Genomic DNA, 23,231 nt, shown 5'->3' on the forward strand with positions numbered 1-23,231 from the left:
ACATGCTCTTCCTAGTAGAAATCCGATGTAAAACAGGGTCAATAAATTACATTTATACTTCTCTACATTGAACGGTGAGGTCGGCCACCATCGCCAACAAGAGCTTGCATTCAAACAACACTCGTATGTGCTCAAAATAGCGTCTCTGATCATTATCGATGTAATATGTATCAAAGTGCAGAAAAATGTGTAGTAGCCTGTTCATACCCGAGGTACGGACTGTTATACCAGGAAGAGGAACCAGAGGTCGGAGCAGTGTACCAGTGTAGACGACTCTACGGTATGGATCCCACTTATGGAGTCAAATGTAGTATAACGTATAGTTGTAGGTACTGTGAACTGATACACGGATAAGGATCAATCCCACTGTTATGAATAGCATGTGTCGCAACGCTTCCTAGCAGAAAATAGCGAAGTCAGCCGCGCAGCCATGTCATATGTGTACCACTGCCCTCAGATATGTCGGACAATCTGAGTCGGGCTCAGATGCTTCTGACATACCATCATTGTTCTTGGAAATTGCTGCACCTATGTTCATAGCAGTCGTACTCCTTGAAACTGTAGCTCGTAAGTCGTACATATCTACACACATTCACGCTCTCCAATCCGCTGGATGCTCACATCAATCGCCGCAATCTGAAATTACTTTGCGCAGATGTAGCTCCATCGCATCCTCTTACACGCATCTGATTCCAAAGCCATCACCCACTCGCTAGCTCGGTATACGAAATACGTCATTTGACACCGTAAAATAAATCCATTTGACACGCATCCTCTTGCAGGCATCTGATACCGATGATAATCAACCGCGCCGTACGCCTACATCGGGGTGTATGCATGCACATATTCTTTCCAGAGAAACGCGACCAAGTAATCCCTGCCCCTCACCCCCCGGCTATCTGGGTAGTATGATTCCTGCTCTGTTCAGATCAATATCCCGACCATCCAGTGGGATGGTACTTTTGTGTCACCGCCTGGTTAATTGATGTATATGCCACCCTTAATATCTGGTGAATAGTACAAATTTTGCAATAACTCTTCCACCTACTACTTTTGAATTCCTGGGGCTCTGCACTAAATCCACACTTACCACTGCCAATCACTCGCTCGCACCCATGGGCCCGGGAACTCGATGGGCATTCTTTCCATCACTAACGCCACTTTGGCTGCGGATAACACCATCACATGACGACCCATATCCACATATCCCTCGCCGAGTATAGGTTTACGTTTATCGTCCTCCGAGTGTTCTATACCATACCTGTAACTGAGGCCAGCTTCCTTCTCGAAGAGCACATCTTCTACATTTATGTACTCCCATTTGGCTCGCTTCTTGCCCTTCGGTTGTGCAATCTTATTGCCGTTTCCATCCTCTTCAGCGGATTGGCGTTGAGTTTTTGCCATGAAAAGATAATTATCGAACTTAAACGGCTCGCCCTGTGAGGATTATATTTTCACGGATAAGATACCAAGCATGATGAGTACGTACGTGTGAACGATATGTGCAAGTAAGAATTCAATCAATAAGTCGCCAGCAATATAATATACTTACACAAATGTGAACGATACGTGCAAGTAAGAATTTAATCAATAAGTCACCAGCAATATAATCTACCTACACAACAAGCACTTCAGTACAGTACACATACATCATGTGCCGCCGAGTCGACCTCATCAAACAAAGCCGTGTACATCGGACTGGCCAGCTGAGCGGGTATGTTGATAAATCTCTCGTGAACAATTAGACCTAGACCTTGGCTGGTATCGGTGAAAAGGGCTTGCATCTTCTTTCTTTGGGTATCATCCGGACACTTCTTCAGCATGTACTTCTTGAGTTCCTGGATACTCGCTTTCTCCTGATAAGTAATCAACATGACATAGGGTTTACATAAAGCGAACACGGACTAATCCTTAATTGCTCGCGTTCAAATGCCTATTGTGGTCTGAAACTGAGCGAATATTGCTGTTGTCCTAAGCCACTTGGCAGGCATACGCATCATATATTCTCAGTAAGCAATTCTCACACTTCCAAAATTCAGCCCAAAGTAAACACGAGCCGATACTTTCAGTACAATAGTATTCCACTTCAAACAGTAGACAGCTCTCACTTGCATACCAAACACTTAGGCCAAAAATTCACTCGTTTCACTTACGCTGTGCAGATGGATATTGATGACTGAGATGATACCATAAACCCCCTCAGAGTCTGCAATTGTAATTGTGCTGCCTACATCCTCCCATTGGGATACAATTATATCGGCCAGCTCGGAGAGGTGAACATTCATATCCTGCAAAATATATTTGAAGTGTTTCAAGAAAGGAGTGTTCAGAATTGCTTTTTTTTGGAATGGAATATAGAGGATATAGCTTTTTACGAGAATAAAACACAAACATTGAACATTTGATACGAAATTGGAAATAACACAAGTAACGAACAAAAAGAACGAATTCCTAATCCATCGCTACTTGAAAAGAATCAATCTCGCTATACTGCCTATCAACAGGCAATGACCATATCTACGATTGCCACGTGGATACAAATCTACTTAGTTGTAATACATGTCAGCATAAACAAAGCTGACATCTTGCAATACTAGTGCAATTCCCTGCTAACGAACCGCGAATTGAATTGACAATGTGTATATTTAGTGCACATGATACAAATGTTGCAACGTAATGCAAATACATCATACAAATCGAACGTACCATACTGGAAGTATGCTAACATTTGAATAATAAATATCGGGAGAAGCGAGTACAATATGAATCAAGCGGGCACATAGAAACGCCCGCATTAGTCGAGTAAGAACCGTACACTATAAAACGAAGGAAAAAAACACAAAATCACATGTTACAAGTCATCGACATATATTCAGTGCACTCAGCAGAATAAAGAGACAAGACTACGAAAATACATACTTCCGAAACGAGCGTACAGCAGTTAGACACTCATATATATGCCGCAACTCGTTGTATACAGAATTTCTACGAGCTATTAGTGGATGCTACCCACTCAATCCCTACAAATGTACACGATAATACGCGGGAATGTACATTTTGAAAACGCCCTAAACGTTTTATGATGAACATACACATACGCGACGCAAGAGACCTGGCTGATAGGCGTACTCCCACAAACGCAGACTCGTAAAAGTTATACTCAAACACGCATTAAGTACATGTGGTTTAACAATGATACCTATAGTAGAGCTGGGATATACGACGTATCAACAGTTGTGGTAGGAGAAAATACGCCTAATGATAATTTCAATTACAGTGAAGCACACAGGGATGAAATTGTGAACACACGCGGATAAGCATTCGATTTCAGTTGCTTCCTGACGATTCACGCATACACAAAAACGGCGACTAGTTAATACGTGTCAAATAAGCCCACGCATATACTTAACCTTAATAACGGTAGCCGAATCGATACACACATAGCCAAGTTATCTCACATACCCTCCAAAACAGCTGTTTCAGCAGATTCTTGATACCGTGGAAATCCTGTTCCTTAATTGAGTTAACCTCGAAGTTGAAATCCATCACCTCTGTGCCCTCCGGCAGGTCTTCAATGGGCTGCACATAAGCCTTCTCTTTGCCTTTCCCCTTCGCCCCACCTTCCATGGCTTGCTTCTTACTACTGCTACTGTGTGTGTTGCCTGCAGTACTGGGGGGATCCTTGCGCTTCCTTGCACCGGTGTGCGACGCACTACTACTGCTATGCGATGGCATGTCGGGTTCTGAGTCGCTGCCACCGTCGGCCGCTTCAACTTTCCCCGCATTCTGCGTAGCTTTACTAGCGTTCGCCATGGTGTATACCTCTTGAATATACTTGAACTGGTTACAAGCAGTACTCGTTTAACTGCCGCTGGGTCCAACACTACACAATATAATGTTGGAATTCAACAGTCTGAAGGCGTGCCAATATTTTTACACATGGGTTCTACACAACTCTCATTCCGTTTTTTGTTAGAACGTAGTAAACGTTTAAGCTCAACTTTTACTTTGGTGTGGCCCTGTATGTTTGATGAGGGTGCAATATTCTATAAACACCTATGGACTGATTTTACTTTTTTTTGAATATCCCGTTTGATTTCATATAGTAAATACAGCCCAAATAGGTGATTCAAAAAAAAAATAGAGGCGAAAATAGACCCTTTTTTCTCCACATAAGGGGGCCGAGCTTTTTTTTTAAAACTGATATGACATTTGACAATGTGAATGAGGGCAAATTTTTATTTAGGCGGGATTCTCCCACACGTTTTAAATTCTAGAGATCCTTATCAGTTGGATCATCAGGACGAACGACTCCGGCAAAGTGTGCAAACGACAATTGCTATATGTAAACTAAGCTGGATGTTGTATCACATGTACTAAGACCAGTGTACAAAGTCTGGACCAGCAGTCAGCTGTCTAATTATATATGGTTCTGATTATTACAGGAGGGCAATAGCGGAGTACCATGTGTGTAATATGTCCAAAACTATACCATCAGTCCTGCCTAGTTCAGTCGGTGCAGAGCAGCGATGGTCCTATGAGTCCAGGTCCTAATGCACTATATATTGCTACTGTAGTTAACCCCCCTCCTCCTCCTACTCCTCTTCCTCCTGCCCTCCCTGCCTCCCCTCATCAGCTTCTGAAAAGGAGCGTGCCTCATCAACAAGCGTAAATATGAAAGATCACACATGACCTGTTTTGTGCAGATCCTATTCTAGTGATACACCAATACATCGTGATGCACCAATACACGTTCCAAAATAATGCTTCTTATCGCCTGCGTTCCGTGGCCTTATCATCGGATGTCGTTTAGTACGGCCAATACATTGATACCTTTAACCTGCACTCGATACTCATTAATAAAGATAGCTGGCCCTACCAATTTTATCAACTTATGCACAGAGACTATCATAGGTGCATAGTATATCTCGTGCCAAATCTGGATCGTTGGTGCATCAATTCGGTACTTTGCTGATTTTTTCTTTTGCTACTACAGTAGCTGCTCATTGCGTACTGATCATTTCTGCTGCATAGATACCGTGGGTTTGGCGCTCCAAGGGCTTTGCCGAGAATGGCTTTAACAGTTACATCCGTGTGATGGGAATAGATTACATAACCCCCGACTCAAGGGTATAGAAATTGTTATCAACTACAATCGAGTGTGTTTATTTATAGTTGGCAACAGAGCCTGGCACCATCTCCCACTACTAGTGGTGTAGGTAAGCACTAAGTGATTTTTTTGTAATGTCTTGGTAGCACGTACCAATACTTTCATCCTGTCATTATGCTTTTGCGAAGACACTGGGTGAATGTAGGTATCAAGTAGATCAAAGATGAATATACTGAATTTATCCATCACGTATGTTTGTGTATGTAGACCGTGGAAGGATATGTGTGTTACAGACAGTGACTGCGCGAAAGCTTGAGGTGTAAATAGACATATAGTTTTTGGTGTTTAACTGAATACTACGGGAATCGAGGTTTACTTTTTCGTCTATAGCTGTAGGCCGTGTATGTTACTATAGCAATAAGGTGCGACGGGAGCCATGTGTATTCAATTATATTCTCCACAAGAGACGATCACTGTCTAAAGAGGTTTGTCGGGTTTGCCGATGCGTTTAACCGCACCGTAGCCGAGGCACTTGTCTCCGACAATAATAGTCAGGACAATGCTTCGGATAAGGATGTAGCCACTCCGATTAAAGAGACTACTCCTACAGATAGAGCCCGAGAGCCAACTATTGCCTCAGCTTCGAAGCTCTCACTTACGAAGCCAAGAAGTGAGACAAGGGACACGTCTCAAGACGCCCCACCCAATTCTTCTGACGAAACTCAGAAAGAAAAGTCCCCAATTATAGGGGACAAAGACGAGTCTCAGAAGGTAACTATACCGGAACCAGAAGAGGAGGCAAGCTCAAGTGGCAAACCCGAATCTACGTCCGAGACCACTGAGCCAATGCGCATAAGTAAGTTAACTACTGAAAACACTGATCTTAAGAATCAGTTAGCCATCCCTATGAAAGGCATGACTGTTGAACATGTAGATCGAATGTATGGATCAGGAAAAAACGCAGATCACTTACGCGAGCATGTTTCTCCGGGCACTACTGAAACCTTACAGAAGTGGGCAGAACGTCGGCTGGCAATTACGCCCGAAAAGCGTAAGGACCTGAGCGCCAAACCTGTGGCAGATGACCCAAATGTGCTCAGCGTATCTATATCTTACGAGGTACTACCACCAGAACTCCAGGCTAATTATTCGCCTGTTCTAACACCCGGACATGAGTCGCCTGTCCATGAGGGTATTATAGACCCAGGGGCAGGTAGAAACACTCCGCCACCTTTACCCAACTGGGATGACAATCGTCGGAAACCAGTTAAGATCATAATACCAACAACTATCCAAGGAACAGAGCACCGAAAGGCCTCGACCATGAACTTTACACGGGGTAATAAACACTTCCGTAAACGTTTTAACGATGTCGAATTTACTCGCTTCGATCGCACCGCCTTACACCAACCCGGGAGGATTTTCACTCTGACGAGGTGACCGAACTTAATAAATCGGTCGACGATTACACCATTAAGATGGAAATCGCCCATGGCGAGCACCATGCCGAGGACATATCATATTTTGCTAATATGATCGCGATCAAGCAGAAACGTATCGATCAGCTACTTCAGGCCCAACGTGGACAAGACCACCGGGATAACCAGAAGTACACGGGACAGATCAGTCGACTTAAGTCAAACTGGGATGCCAAGTAGGTCGCTTTTATAAACAACCATGACCTCGACACGCTAACCCGTACGCTTAATGTGTTTACGGTCATGCTGGAGACGAATGCTATCGCTCCCCAGCAATGAATTTCTGCTTTAATGCAGTTGTTTGACCCTACAGGAACAAGTCACTTGATCCTGCAGCGACACCAGCATGAACTAGACACTTGTCGTGACTGGCCAGCTGTGTGTTGATTGGTTACGTCCTTATTAAGCAAGGACATGCGCAGTCCAGGACTGAGTTCAATCTTAAATGAACCAGTTGAGAATACTCCTATTCGGAGTTACATTCTGAAACTTGATGCTGACCTTAAACGTCCAGATATAACAAAGGACAATGCTCAGCGATGGTACGAGTTCCTGGTTATGCATGTTTTCTGTCAGAACACAGGGAACAAGTCTTTACACCGAGTTGCGACGTAAGTACGCAACTGAGGCTCGAGACAAGGGACATGAAACAAAGTTTCATCTATCCCGACTTACGTGGGAACAGTTTTATGACACTGTATCCACCTTTTCCCCGCACACCGAGTAACCTCGTAGGGAAAGGCGGTAAATAAGACACCGTGCGAGCTCCCTGATCAAGGATACCTCTCACGCCAGACATCATATGATAAGCCTCATCAGACGCGTCCTAATTAGACACGAGCTCGCGACTCTACTTAATCAACGCGACCCGATAAACGGGCACGCGCAGAGGCGAAGGACAAGGAACTTCCATTTAAGGATATTAAGAAAAGTGCCGACGCACAGTGTGGGTATGACATGTACCAATTGACCCCTAACGGTTATTGGAACGGAAGACATGCACCCATCTGTACACACTTTCTTACTAAGTGTGACAAGTGTGAGAAGACCAATGGCTATCACGATAAGTCTTGCGACACGAAGCCCGACATTAAGTTGGAGTGAAAGTACTACCAGGTACAATCGATACAAAGAAGATACAACGACTCCTTAGATGAGCGTGAAATAATCCCTGTATATTGCAACGGAAATAAAGCCCTTGCATTGATTGATCCTGGTTCAGAAATTTCATGCATATCCGACCACTTTGCATTGATGAAAGACATTGAAAGGCGAACTCAAACCACTCACCTAATTTTAGCAGATGATAAAACTTCTAAGTGTGATACCATGGCCACAAATGATAAAATCTCCCTGGCCGATGATAGAAATATCACGACTCAAGCTGTGATCGTTAAGATGTCACAGAAGTACGACACTATAGTCGGAATGAGCGATTTGCTCACGTTAGTGATAACCGTAACATGCTTACCCAACAACATAGATCCATTCAAGGATCAGTCAGACGATAATTGTCTAAAACCATATACACCACCATCGGACACAGTCAAAGAATTAATTCCTGGCTTTGCCGATAAGATAATGGATCATATATTAGTAAATAAGAAGATAAAATTAACCGACTGGGCGAAATTTCTCTTCAACGACGGATACGTCAGCCTTGACTTAATCAAGGTAGAATTTACTAAGCTCAAATGTCCTTCAAGAAACTATGTTTCTTAGAGACACGAAGCTGTAGTTAAAGAACAAGTCGAGAAATGGTTATCCGATGGGGTAATCGAAATCAATTACCAACAAACGCCAGTTAACTTAGTATTATTGGCAGTTGATCAACACAACTCTGATGGAACATTTACGAAAGTCAGAGTATGTCTAGATATGAGCCCAATAAATAAATTATTGCAGACTCATAGTTTCCATTTCCCTCGTATAAACGAGTTACGGTGTTTACATCCATAGACCTAACACAGGGGATCATCAAATGCAAATTTATGAACCCCATCGTAAGTACTTTAGTTTTACCTGGAAAGGTAAACAATATAGGGTTGCACTCCTTACCAGCATTCTTCCAACAAGTAGCGGAGAAAATATTTGCAGGCATGCCTAACGTAAAAATCTACATTGATGACATAGTCACCATTTCAAAGACTGATGCTAAATATGCTAGTAAGTAGATTCCTTCAGAGACTCGACGAACAAAACTTCAAGATAAACGAGAGGAAATGTCACTTCGATATAAGCGAGATATAACTTTCAAGTTATCGCATGTCCGGAAAAGGTATTAAATTCAACCCAGAAAAGGTTGAATATTCCTTAGATTGACGAACACCAACTATTGGGTGAGATGACAATAGCATGTGTGGGCTTGTAAACTTCCTTCAGGTTAAACACCTTACTTAGCAGAATACTTGAAATTTTGCGGACACTTAAGATGTCACAAAGGTAAGATAGGAGAGCTATGGACTGAGAAGTGCGATGAGGCATTGAAAACGCTCAAACACGCCGTTTGACAATCTTCTGTAGTACAAGGGCCAGTCGATGGCATATCATTCAAAATAGCAACAGACGCCTCCGAAATAGCACTTGGAGAAGTACTATATCATGATATCGACAATAAACCTAGATATGCACAAATATTTATTCGAGCTATGAATGCATCACAGTTGAATTACCCAACTGTTAAACAAGAATTACTAGCTATTGCTACAGCTATACATACTTTAGAGATTACGCCGTAGAGATATTTTACTCTTTAATATATGAGAAAGATAAAGTCAGACCCTCAGTTACTGAGTAGATGGTATGACATAATATCCAAGTTCCCCTTCGATATAAGACATTTTCCTGGAATACAGAACCATTTACCGGATATGTGATCCAGGTTCGTACCAGACTATAATAAGTCAGTACGAGAGCTCTTGGCCACCGATTAAAAGTGTAATACACGATGGTTCGAGCTGGCTCAAAAGATATTTGGGCCACATACAATCGATATTTTTGCTGCAAATCATAATGCACAACCTATAGACGATATGACATTAAACTATCCTTTAGGTTCTTGCAAGCAGGAGGTAAGAATATGACGTTTATTGGGCTGTATCCCACTTAAAAACACTACCGCGGCCCGGTCTGCGAAGCCTGTAATATAGATTGACCGCCAGAAAGGATCAAAAGATTGGAAACCAACTCTTAAAGGTTCAATGGAGGTGGTCTATCGAACAATTTTTGAGTTCGCTATACAAGATTAGATGTGTTATAGTTTCTTCACGTCCGAAAAACACCACCGCGACGTCAAACAAAATAGCAAATTGACATTTCAGAGGCTGCAACTAAATTTTCATAGCAATGCATGTATATCAGTGACAAGGACAGAGAGAATACTCTGGCGTAGTTGACATTTGTGCGCCAAATTTACATGGTCCTGATATACTTTTGAGGCCATAATTAATCGCGACCATGTTGTCCATGTAATACTGCATGTCATGATGCTCGTTCTCCACAAACTCTTGGAGGCAACGTAGTTGATACTTAGTTGATAAATCTTGTCATCTGCATCCATATACGCTACTTCTTCGAATCAGGGTACAAGAGCAGTTGATAGTAGAAAGCTGCAAGATCACATACTGACTGTACCCAGAATGTCCAGCCGTGTCGCTGTCGAGGGGTAGAACATAGGGAAGCATTTACATCGTCTTATTTGTAAGGGTTTAGTTCGTTGGCATGCAATAGGCTTTCGCATGAACTGGCTGCTTTCGGGAAATTTTCCACAGTATGCAAATTTGTCTGGCCCACTTGCCGTATTCATCCCATTTCGCTGATACCCCAGACACATTAGAGCTCGGTGTTAAACTTTTTTCGTTTTCGCCGATTAGAGAAATGGATCCCTTGTGCGGTATACACGGCAAAGAAGTTGGGCTCTTTCTTTAATTTTTGCTTCACACCCACATCATTCATATATTTTAGGTGCTTCTCATCAAATGAAGGAATGCCGGTGCATTGGTCAAATCCACAATTACATTCAGCTTCTCGCAAAGTCGTATCCGGTTCATTATTTGGTAACTGGGCCCCAAAGACTAAAGAATTTCCTATGGTCACACCTTTCACATTTTTTTGGAATACAGTCGGATATAAGTCCACAACGTTAGTTCCCAAATAGATTGCCGACGCATTGTCCACTAGAACACGTCGAAGTAATGTAATATATGCCTGTTGCGAGAGTGTTGCTGTCACATATTCTCCAAAACCTTCGACAGTTTAAGGTTTCAGCAAATGTGTGACTCCTCATTGCTGGGTTTGTATATTACGGTATACACTTAACAGGTCTAAGCCATTCTCGGACCACATCTCCCTTGGTATATCCATACATAGAACTGACGTGTATGTTGCTGGGTTAACAATGATTAGGGGATGCCGCAGCAGCCACAACCAAGCTCGGGCAGTTTGTAAAGAGTGCCCCGTCTACGTATAAGTAAAACACATAAGGCAGAGCTTATCTTTGTGTCGCAAGCGGAACTCAGTACAAGTTAATTTGTTGTTCTGTTAACCTCTGTATTGTTCACGTTACTTAGAGCGTCGATGTTGGCCGTGGCAGTTATCAGTCATGTCTTGTTGATGTTATTGGTAATCAATCGATTGGCAGCACCCATGACTATGCCAGTTTTAGTTCCGTGAGTCAGGCTACGGTCTTGGCCAAGTATAAGCTGTTGTCGTGGTGGGGCTATATCAGCAGCTCTGTGTAGGCTGTTGATATAAAAGCACGCTGTGCTATGTGCAACTCATCCAGCTGATTCCACAGTTAAGGAAGATTCTTGTTGAAGACTGCAAATAGTGCCTCTCGGAGCTCAATTGTTGTCAGAGGACACATCGCTTGGTACTTAAATCAGCCTTATTCTCTGGATCCACTGCAATGTCAAAGTCAATGTACTCCTATTCGACCCAGACAATGATGTCTTGTTAGGGATAATATTCTCTTGTTAGGTCGTTTGTAAAGGAAACACACTCGGTGATGCCATCCGAGACTGCCCAACACGTATAACAAATGTTGAAAATACTTGACCATCGATAACAGGCAGTCTGCCACGGGGAAACCAGCAGATACGCTAAGGAAATAGATGAATTTGCTTTGATCTTGGGGTCGCCGGAGTTGGAGTTCTGTTCGTGAATACAAACTCATCATTGTAGATTTACACTTTATCACTGAGGCTGCGTACGACTATGGGTCCACGCAGCTGCCAGCCAATACCTCTTTGGGAACATTACAGACGGCCCACCAATTTGTAGCGAGTCTAGTGTATCTGTAACCGACTGCAGCTGGAGATCTATAAAGTTTAAATACGTACACATTATGCATACCAAGAGGTGCTTCAATACCAGTACAATGTGCAAGGTCCACATTGTGTGTGCTCCATTAGTCAGCTACCTCAAGCCCTATATGAGGGATGACTATTGTGGCATGCTGTTGCATATTTCCTAGACCTGGTGGGTGTTTGTACACGTCATTCCTGCCCTTAATATGAGCCGGTATAGCGGCAACAATGCTACTTTTTCCTATTGTTCAAATCCCATCGCTGGCGTCGCTGGTTAGGACAATCTTCCTGGGTTTCTGTGGCAGCACGTTTTCGAGGTTGTAGGTACCGAACATCAGGGAGTATTTCCCTCTCAGCGTCTGGAAAGAAAAGAGGCGTGGGTCTAACGCAGTCTGACTGGACGTGGGCTGCTGTTCGAATTGAAACGATTCATGAGCTCGTTTTGCGTCAGCTGCTTGGGCAAACAGGCTCCTCCACATTCCCGACGAAGTGGGACTATTCTTTTCTTAGATGTTAACATGGCATCCACTCGGGAGCGCTGACAATACCCTATATTTCGAGATGAAGATAAGCCATGGAGTATTCATGGAAATTCGCATAATGCTCGGGCTTGGTATGGCGAGCAGCGCTATCGTATTTTGCAATCAGCCAACGCTCTACAGCATTCTCTGCTCTCCCCGATGCCATAAGCCTGATTCGAATCAGCATAAGTAGATGTGTCACCTTTGCTGCCTCGGACGGCAATCGCGTATACTATTTTTATTTTTTGTATTTCAGCCCCCCACTCACGAATAAAGGGGATGATCAAACGGTTGCGGCGACCATAGTACATTGATGCTGTTTACACCATACTGTCTATGTCTTTCATTATACGTGTGATCACTATTGTGGTTCGTATTGTAAGAAAACATATTGAATTATTGTGTGTGTGTTGAAATCAAATCTAACTTGGATTGATCCCTATTATAGCGGTTAAGATAAAGAGGACTAGAGCTTTGTTGTAATAGACTGGACATCGTTTAGTATAGATTAGCTAAGCTAGATGTTCTGTCACATAAGACTAGTGTGCAAAGACTGGACTATCAGTCAGCTGTCTATTTCTATATAGTTCTGATTATTCCAGGGCCATAGCGAAGTACCATATGTGCTATATGACCTAAACTATACTAACAGTCTTGTCTAGCCCAGTCGGTGCAGGGCAGCGATAGTCCTACGAGTTCAGGCCTGGTGCACTACTGCTACTACAACATTTAGAAAGTTTAAATACGAAACAAATGACGTGCGTCAAACAAATACGTGAACACTAACTCATCTGTACAGGTAAGCACTTGAAACCAACATAGATAGGAAAGATACAAATAGGCCTCACTGTATCAGTTCTCCTCTAACGGAACATTACACCACTCGAAGGTTATCACGTAGCATTCTCCACATACTATGCGCGGTCAATTAAATGTTTGCAATACATCCCTGGTGTGGCAGACTATAACTGGGTTTCTGTGATAGTGTAATGGAGCAGTCTATGTCTCTCACCAACCATAGGTATCTCTCAACTCTATTCAAAATGCTTGACTACAAGCTACGATATACGGTAACACACCCAGAATAGAGAAAGTCGGAGTTATACATACCACAATAGTGTTCAATGGGACAAAGCAGGTCAACAACAAGACAATCGTATAAGTGCACTGTGGATCCACTTCTAGAACTAAGATTAGATTTCAAAATTTGTAAAATTGCGCCTAAGTAGATGAACTGTTCATGCACTGCATTTAATTGGCCACTACCTAAATTATTGTATACGATTCCCAAAACGCGACTGTGTAAGTAGGCGCTACATATCTGACGGGAGAGCTATCGACATCCAACAAAAATCGAAAGGATAATTGTGCCATATTGGGGACCAGTCTTGTATCCATTGTCACATGGAGACCCACACGGGGAAACCCGAATGATCACGTGCGATAAGCTATGTTGCCCACTTCTGTGCCAGTTATTGAAATTGAATTTGCCGCGCGACAATTGCGGACACTGTTTCTCAGCTGACAGCCTTGCAGATAAAAAGATTATTTGTAGATTCGTATTGTATGTTTTATTAAATCTATCGGCAATCGTATATTATATTATAGGAGTCCTTCGTGGCACTTTGTTTGGGCAACCGATGAGTGTACCAGGCGTCTTTTCCTATATTATATACTCCGGTGTAATAAGAGGCTGTTCGTAGCAGTATACTCTTGTAGGTTTAAACAAGTTTTGTGTGTAGGTGGGTGACGGAGATGAATATCATGTGTCCTTTTTTAAGCCATTTGACAGCTGCATGTGCTCCATCTCAAAGAGTGAAATCTGTGGTATTAATTTACCACATCATAGCAAAAAGACTTACGAAGGCGACAATAACAGTAGCGACGCTAAATGAGCTGGTAGACGAGGACGCCCCATTGAAAGTGAATTCGTCGGCACCGATGTTCGAGATGGCGTCTGCCTTGCTACCTGAGTACCGAATGAAATATTTATTGTCAATAGACTATTGCGATCTGTGTATCAGAACAGGATTGTTACAATGGAGACGTTCATTTCTAAAATGGTTTAAGGGACAATGCTGATGAGATCATGGAATTTATCGGTTTGATAGTGTCATGCGGAACAACAATACATGTAATGATGATTTATACAATCGCGCAATGTTGGACTGAAAAAACAACCACGTGTGTAGTCAAGCATCACATCAACAAGGAATTAGGCTTATGTATTGTTTGCTCTCAATGATACTTACGCTCGATCCCATCGTCGTTTACGTATTCGTTGGATTCACTGCCCACCGTCTTTCCCGTGGTCGGAGCTACTGGGCAAAAAAGTATTGAAGGAAAAGTATATCGGTAAATAACTCTCTAAGTCACATTCTTAAATGTAGCCACCATGCAAAAGGTAAAGGTGGCCCTTCAGTGAATAGTTCTTGTGCATAGCGACTCTTCCAATAGAAATAAAGGTGAAAAGCATTTTAATGAGCACCGTTTACCCCACTAGCCCACTATAATACACCCGGGTTGCACTAAAACACACACTATGATACACCTTAAAATACACACTATAATACACTTATATATTTTGACTAAGTCAAATTCTACATGTGCAAAATATGCAGAAACGCAATTCCATTTTAGTTGCCATGTTTGAGTAATATGCGCCTTTGATTTGCTAATCCCCAAAGTGTTCGCATACAGACTGTATCTCATATCTAACTTTCGGTAACAGCAGACCAGCGCATACCTTCATTCTCTCCGCTTCGAACTCCATTCTCAAGTCCATTGATGTTCTCCGCTGGAACTTCAGGCAACACAGCTGCGTCGGAGACAGTGGGTGTCGAGACAGTGGGTGTTTCGACTGTTGACAGAAGATTCAGCTCAACGATGTTCTTCTCAGGAGTGATCGCAAACGCGAGGGTGGTGTCGTTTCCATACCTGTATCGTGGAGGTATTGATTATGCTTCTCATAGAAAGATTGACAGACTGTGTGAATGTACATATCACATTTTAAAACAAATTAGAGTATATGATCTGTAGACATCAAGCTTCCAACAAGACATTCGAATAATAAAACAGGTAGAGAAACATACTCTTCCTTGGATAGCTGAGCATAGGACGAGGGATCCAACGATAGAAGCGGATGTTCCTTGCCGACCATTGTGACAACAGCCTGAGAAGTGAGAACAGGTGGTTGATGAGTAAATACTGACAGCACACAATAAAAAATCTGTTGATTATTAGAGATCGAAATCTGAACTTCTCTCGTGTAATCTAGGAGGTACTGGCGGAGCCAATGTCATGCTTCGATGTATCAGAACCGCGATCAAAAGCTATCGACGCTTTGAGACAAAGATTGCTTGTCTGCGAATCGATACGTTGGTGACAAAAGTGTTTACCTCGCACGTGTTGTTATTTGTAGTGCCGACGGTGATTCCCTGGGGCGTTCCATTGACAATCTTAACGAAGCCTTGCAACCCACAGGCATCTCTTGCCATTCTCTTGCGATACTCCTCAGCTGTAACATCCATTTTAGGCGATAGAACCGGCAATTCGTTGATGAACTCCTGCACAATACATTGCCGCAACGTGTCAGTAATATATATTTTAACTGGTGATATTTAATACCCAACAGTCAAACGCTTGAGATGCCGGAAAATCAATATCATGAGTGTACTTAAGTATTAAACCCGGTTCGGGCTGAAGAGGTAGAATGAGCTGTGAAATTAGTCAGACGATTGAAATTAAGAGCAAACAAAAGCTAGCAACCGAAACATACCATAACACCTTCGAGTACGAACTGAGCCCAGATACCAACTATAGGCATATTGTCCTGTCGGAAGAGCTGCGCATGCATGTTGGACTGGTGGAACACTGATATTGATAAAGCAATGGTAGAAATATTGTGTTAGTATAGTAATGTTGCTAGCGCAAATGTATAATAGCCTGGTGTAGCACTGTTTTGATGGAAATGGCGACAGTTGCCTTCGCCGAGTTGGCCTACCTAGAACCATATAAAGCATACACAAAACGATTCGAAGTGGGCAAACCAATCAGTGTTCATTTTTCGAGTTCCTTACAGAATTGCACTGAACTTACTGTATGCATCCTGACGGTATTGTATGAAGTTTAGCAACACGCTGAACGCCTCTCGTTCTAAAGCCTCAAGTCCTGTATACGGTGTCCGCTTACATGATGGGCCGTAGACAACCCAGCCACACACTCCTTCAGTGTTGTAGTAGTCAGCGAATTGCTCCAGATTATTGATATTGTAGTCGACATTAGGAGCCCTTGGAATCGGGAAAGAAACCACAGGGTTACTCTTTGTTTGAGACTGCAGGCAACAATATATCGCTGATCCGAGCGTGACAAACTTACAAGTGCGAGCTCTTAATACACGAACAAGGGAGCTCATTTTTCTCTTCTGTAAAGAGGTTAATTTTTAAAGTCAATGTACCACCTGGTAAACACAAACTCACATTCGAGGAATGATGATTACGTTATCCGATCCGTACGCATCTACGGTGGATAAGACTCCGTGGAACGGGTTCTGCAATAGTTGTTGTGAGTGATTGTCGGAGTGAATGTGGGGTCAGATGATGTCCATGGTTTCATCACGATTAATACGAAGATGTTGAGCCCATAGGCTCCGGGTTGAGAGAAAAAATGTCTTAAAAAAAAGAGTTCAAATGTGCTTATAAACCCACAATTGAAATGCAAACCGTCTCTGGCTATGAAATAGCAAAGGCCATTTCAATGCTTCCTCTAGGCATGCTTTTTACAAAACCCTGGTAACGGAACATGAGATTTCTCACAGCATACCTTGGATGTAAGCTCTTCTCGCGTGTTGTCACCCACAACAGCTCTAATCTCGAACTTGTCCAACATCTTGAAAAGCAACTCATTTTTAGGGTTGGGCTTTCGGTATTCAGTGTATGCACGAGGTATCGGAAACCAGTCCGGCCACAGTCCACTGATCTCTGGGGTTACGAGAGAATGACGGGACCATCTGTAGGACAAGTTGCACAAAAACATTTAGGTTAATTAAACTGAGCGCAAAATTATACTTCAGCGAATCGTGCGTAGACGGTAAGACATGCTTCTTCACTCCGAATAGCAAACACTTTAGGTCTGTAACTGTAACGTCGCTGAGTTCAATGAACGATATTACGTTCATGCAATGATGATTTATATTATTAAACTTACCGTTCCTCGCGTTCGTCGTTATTATTGAATAGAGACATGGCGGGTGTAGCATTACCAAAATCCTCCCATGGTGCTGCGTAGCTGGGACTACCCACGACCTGTGCATAAGTGGTAAAAATCCAACAATCTCAAAACGGTTTATTCTGATCATTTGTATGAAAAAATATATACTTGTGACTAGTAAAAAAATTCCACAATCTCAAAACGAATTACTCTGATCATTTGTCTGAAAAAGTATCTACTTCTGAGTGTATGTGCGCTCGCACCTACACTGTCAAAGGCATGCGAGATAGGCACTGGGCCACATCATCAATATTGAACTAGTTGTTGCTCTGCAAATCGTGAAGTACTATTGTACCAAAGTGTCGCTTCATTAGCATGTCTCATTGCTGCCTATATCATACTGCAGCAATATAGTATGTATCACAACAACGCAACACCGGCCCTGGACTACAAAGTCACAGAAACAACCCACTATAGCAATGACCTCGTATGACATATCTACTTTGTGCGTACCCTGTCTTCGACGACATCTATATTATATTGAAACTCGTGGATGTAGCGTGCCTCATCGGGGTGACATTCATTGGCTTGGCCATTGCAGTCGAATGTCTCTAACCAGTCCATATTCTGATGTGTCCATGTGTGGGACACCCAGTTGAATCTGTAGCGTGCGAGTGCGGTGTAAGACTCAATAAGCAACACAAAGCAGGAGCGTGGACATGCTATGATCACTGCGCTTCTATTTGAGAATTTTCCTGTGTTGTGGCAGTGAAAATATATGCATGTGTATCTTACATACAGATGTACGCTTGTATATCTTAAGTAAATATATATGCATGTGTATCTTGCATAAAGATGTCTGTATGTGTATCTTCAGTTAATATGTATGCTTGTGTATCGTAAGTAAGGATATATGCATGTGTATCTTGAGTAAAGGTGTATGTATGTGTATTGGCAGTAGAGAAGTATGCATGTGTATTGGAGGCCAATGTGGCCGTATGACTTACCGGCCAGCGTAGTGTTTCGAAGTCGACACAAGCCCGTTGTCTTCGAAGTCTACCATAGCAATACCAGCTGCACGAGTATTTGATAAAAGTGTACGTACTATTCAGATACTCAGTCGAGCAACTAGTTTGTGAGAGGTCTGCAACGATGTTTGTCACTAAAAACATTTTACTGTCAAACTCAGCAAAAATGTTCCGTTTCGTTGCGACAAGGGACCTACCTCCATTGAATGCAGGCTCGAATGTGACGTTAGAGCCCTGCAGATGTAGCGTAGTATGTACACCGTTAGCGAATTAATAGAAATAAAAAATGTCAGGTATGCAATGTTGTGCATTCTGCGAGATTCGACCAAAATTTACTCTGGGTACCAATCTGTACATACCTCTGGAAGGTTGGCCGTGATTTTAATTTGGTTTATCCATGCTATAGCGTGCTCAACATCCTGGATGGACCAATACAGACAAAATAAAAAAAGACGCACGTGTCAATAGGTACTAGAAGTTATTCTATCCGCACCATGATTAACAACCAATCGATAACATGGACTACTCTTAACTGATCTGCTGCAAGCTGAGTGTCCAACAATTGTCAACATACTTTTCCGGATAAGCGGAACGGGGTTGTTTCGCCGTACGAATCTGACGCGAGAAACCAGTCATCAATCTGCATCTGCAATGAAATACGACGCTTGCCCATGAACACTCCCCTAAACCATGGAGATAGTAAAAACATGAGTTAGCAACTAGTGATTGATCCCGGTATCAACATGCTTATCGAGAATACGTATGAGACAAGAAATATCTCTGCGTTTGCGAATAGAGTATCAAACGAAATCATACCTTGATGCCCAAGTAAACCACATGTTTGCCAGAGCCAGGTTGAAGAAGCTGTACTTGTCTGCGAGACTCTCCTCAGCACGCAACTCACTGTCAAGATCCACTTTGGTGGCATCAAAAGTGAAGCACATAACTTCGAGACCCTGAGTATATATACAGATACATGGTTTTGTGAGCTACTTGTAAAGGCGTCTTACCGGCATTGTCACAAATAAATTAATGTATGTATGCTCATGTATATACCTAAAATACATATCTGGGCAGAGATTATTATTAAAGCAAATATGCCATTCTGATGTCCAGGGCCATGCTTCGTTTATGTGGCTATCAGCTGTCCACCATGCATATGTTTATATATACACACACACTAACGAACGCTCAGCTACAGACAGAACATACATCCTTGTAATTTGTGATGTAGGCAGCAATAGGTCCATTGGCTACGGTCGTGCTACCGGCTGTATAGCGCATCATTGGAATAACACGATCAATTCGCGTGTCCAGATCTGGCATAATCTCAGCTCCGATTGGATCGATTTTGCTTGCGTCCCAGGCTCCTACAATATAAACAAACGATCGGTTCAGTAGAAGTGATGCAAAAGACGATTCTATTATGTCGAGTATGTTGAAGTTAGACAGAAATCATGCTACGTATCTAACGAGATGCACATACAATGTAGCTGGCAACTATGTCTCATTCCCATTCAGCTCGAAGAGACTAGCCCATTTTTATTCCCCACCCCCACCCCCCAAATGAGATTGTCTTAGCTAGGATGCAAAGTACTACAGGCCCCACATGAAGTTTTCAATAAAAGTACATAATGATTCGACTTACCTTTTGTATTCATAACATCACTGTAGTAGTCCATAATCGGTGCATCATCCATCACTATGTTCATGTTGTTGACTATATGTATTGGGAAAGTAAGATTATCGGGTGTAAGTGTATGAAGCTTGCCCAAATAAAATATCTCGTGACCCACACGGACCCTAGAGGAATAACAGACTTGAGACGAAAGCCCGGTGTCTTCCAACTAAGCTTCAAAATAGTAAGTATCTTCACCAATCAAACCACAGATGACGAAGCGTGCTGTGTGGAAAGCTAACAGATTGTCCCACGCTCGCATAGCTGCACTGCCAAACTGCCCCAGCGTGTCGTCCGCAAAGAATACTGTCTCACTACAATTTCACATACCGTTGGTGGTCGACGTTGTCAGACCATATTGCTCGAAGGCCTTGATCTGCAGCTTCACTACACGGACCTGTAGAAAAGTTGGGGTTTCGCTGTTGAATAGATCTTCAGTAAAATCTGTGTCCAGTATTCGAATTGTATCGCTGGAAAACAGCCGAGAGGATGCTAAAACTATAACGAGACATGAGGAACACGCCATACGATGAATCCCACGTAACAATCGCGCTCATTGATTTGTTTTTCCGCGCCATGAGTATGTACAGGTTTTATATTTCCATGGTACAAGGTATCATATAGGCTAAGAGATATTGTTGATGTTATTCTAAACCGATTCAAATTGATTGCACCTGTATGTCTTAATCGCTTTCTCAAAATTGTCCCGACCTACCTTATACTTAATCGCATAAGCATTAATCTTGACAAGATCAACGCCGCTCACTTCGTCGGTTAGCACTATCACATTGTACTTGGGGTCGGTGAACACTGGTGTTGCAGTGACCAGATCATACGGCGAACCTAACGAATTTAGAATGGACAGAGCGGACTTTGCCCTCTTTGTATCCGACGCGATGACCAACGTCTTCAGTCCCAAATAATAGGTTCCTTCTAATGGTGTAAAATTTGATGAGAATTTTGTTAGAACTGCAGCTTTTCCATAATAGCTTTCAAGTGCACTAAAGTATTGTTGTATGAGGTTACTAGCCAACAGCCATCTCCAATAGACAGCGGGGTTGATAAGGACACAATAACAGGCTGCATATCTTGATCAGTTATGCGATTCAAGGTAAACACTGTGCGGATTCAGATGTCACGACACCCACATTAGTCCATGTATAACTCGTCTACCTTGATCTACAGAACGCGCATGCATACATATACGTACGCCCTATGTAGACGCGTATTTCAATACATACTTAAGTATTTTGCATAGTTGCATATATATATATATATATACATATATACATCATTGTCTATATATGTATGCATATATTTGTGTTTATTTGTGTGTGTGATTATGCACATATACATAAATACATGGTATATACGTATATATATATTGTTATAGATGTTTGAGTGCGTGTGTGTGGGTTTATGTTTATGACTCCTGTTTACTTATGAGCCTGTATTTGAGAGTATCATTTCGTCTATAGAGAGTATGTGTTGTTGTGTATTTTTGTTTTTATCGATACTTACGACCACAATTGAATAATGGTACCAATGGATGTATATTTCTTTACATGTTCACACACGCCTATTGTAAAATTGAAGTGCAACTGCTTCAGCTCACTGTGTGCATATCTGAGGCACCCCACGTTTTATTTCGAAAGAATATACCGCCTCAATTCAAGAAAAAAATTATTTGCGGTATGAAGTATATCGCTAACACTTATTGCGCCGCACATGTTTACGTACCTGTGTCGACTACCGGTTCAAGATAGGCTACTCGAGGATCTACACTTGCAACAGTCGAGGCCAGTAAAGCGCACAGGCTTATGGCAAGCACTATGACATTTCGTAGCATGTTGGAAAGAGTTCGTTTCACCAGTCAATTCGCACTAGAGTGGGAATCAAGAGTGGTGTACATCCATCCTACAAGTACACTTTTTATACTTCTAAAACGCCCCAGACCAGAGAGAGAGGAACAGATAAATAAATGTTGGTGCCACAAAAAAAAGTCGATTTAGACGGACACTGGACAGACGCTTTGGGATCCTGGTTTGGTGGTATGTAGTCAAGGGTTCTTTTTATTTATTTTTTAAAAGTACGACGATCATGTCTAATATGCCGATATGGTTTGCGAAATAATGAAGTATGTAATGTGTATTTATGACTTCTGTAGATTCTATTTTGTTGTAGAAACGTTCGCAACCATAATCGAATATCATTCGCTCTCGCTCCAGCAACGGATAACGGAACCAATGTCAGCGAATTAGAATTGTTGAAGGTAAAACCTATCATCTCTGATGTCATCAGTGCGTATTGTGGTATGAAAGTATCGCTTCATTATGTGTATTTTACATGATGATGATGATGACTGATGGCGAGTCAGAGTCTCCACTCTCCAGAGACTCGGAGAGGCAGAGAGTCAGAGACTCGGAAACACGGAACTTTTAAGATAAAATAAGGAACTTTAAGAGTTTTGAAATGACTCAAATTCCAAAGTGTGTTCTAATTTTTGTTTCTACAAAATATGTTCAAAAATCCGTGGCCAGATGCCGGCTGGCTCTCACTAAAATATGTCATACAAAAAAAGGAAATCAGGTCGTATTTAAAAAAAAACGTATGTAGTACGTATGAAAATAAATTGAAAATTCAGCCAAACCTAAATTTAAAATTTAAAATCCGGGTATGTACAAATATAAAAATCAATTCATACCAAGACTCCAAAAACCAAGAGGGAAAGTAATTTTATTTGTTGTTATAAAAATAGATAAAATAGACGATCTTGCACTCTCGCAGTAAAATAGAGTAGAGCCACTCTACTACTAGTAGATACTAAAGAGAGAGAGAACATTATTTATTTATAGAATTTAAAGGGCCATCAAGATGGCCAATTGGCAATATATGAATTGAT

The 23,231-nt window shown here is 42.1% G+C and overlaps 2 protein-coding genes across 3 annotated transcripts; both read right to left on the reverse strand.

Moving 5' to 3' along the window:
• Nucleotides 1-3,855, reverse strand: SARC_02376 (hypothetical protein). The gene is made up of 4 exons (XM_014303851.1): nt 3,463-3,855; nt 2,154-2,288; nt 1,650-1,856; nt 1-1,437 (listed from the first exon to the last, which is right to left on the reverse strand). Exons 1-4 carry the CDS (start codon nt 3,811-3,813, stop codon nt 1,087-1,089), a joined length of 1,044 nt encoding a protein of 347 aa, XP_014159326.1. The 5' UTR covers nt 3,814-3,855; the 3' UTR covers nt 1-1,086.
• Nucleotides 3,856-13,968: 10,113 nt separating this feature from the next.
• SARC_02377 lies at nt 13,969-22,178 on the reverse strand (the record flags this gene model as incomplete). Of its 2 annotated transcripts, none has more annotated exons than XM_014303852.1 (21): nt 13,969-14,384; nt 14,668-14,733; nt 15,162-15,352; nt 15,508-15,587; nt 15,814-15,981; nt 16,194-16,288; nt 16,514-16,704; nt 16,894-16,964; nt 17,237-17,423; nt 17,621-17,718; nt 18,137-18,284; nt 18,631-18,697; nt 18,849-18,885; nt 19,011-19,070; nt 19,226-19,334; nt 19,468-19,607; nt 19,864-20,021; nt 20,300-20,371; nt 20,660-20,726; nt 21,045-21,262; nt 22,070-22,178. In XM_014303852.1, 21 exons carry the CDS (start codon nt 22,176-22,178, stop codon nt 14,251-14,253), a joined length of 2,466 nt encoding a protein of 821 aa, XP_014159327.1. In that variant the 3' UTR covers nt 13,969-14,250. The 2 variants fall into 2 exon arrangements, with proteins under 2 accessions (XP_014159327.1, XP_014159328.1); XM_014303853.1 differs by having other exon boundaries at nt 14,668-14,736.
• Nucleotides 22,179-23,231: the final 1,053 nt, after the last annotated feature.

Source organism: Sphaeroforma arctica (genome assembly GCF_001186125.1).
Source record: "Sphaeroforma arctica JP610 unplaced genomic scaffold supercont1.106, whole genome shotgun sequence".
In the NCBI taxonomy this organism is placed as follows: domain Eukaryota; class Ichthyosporea; order Ichthyophonida; genus Sphaeroforma; species Sphaeroforma arctica.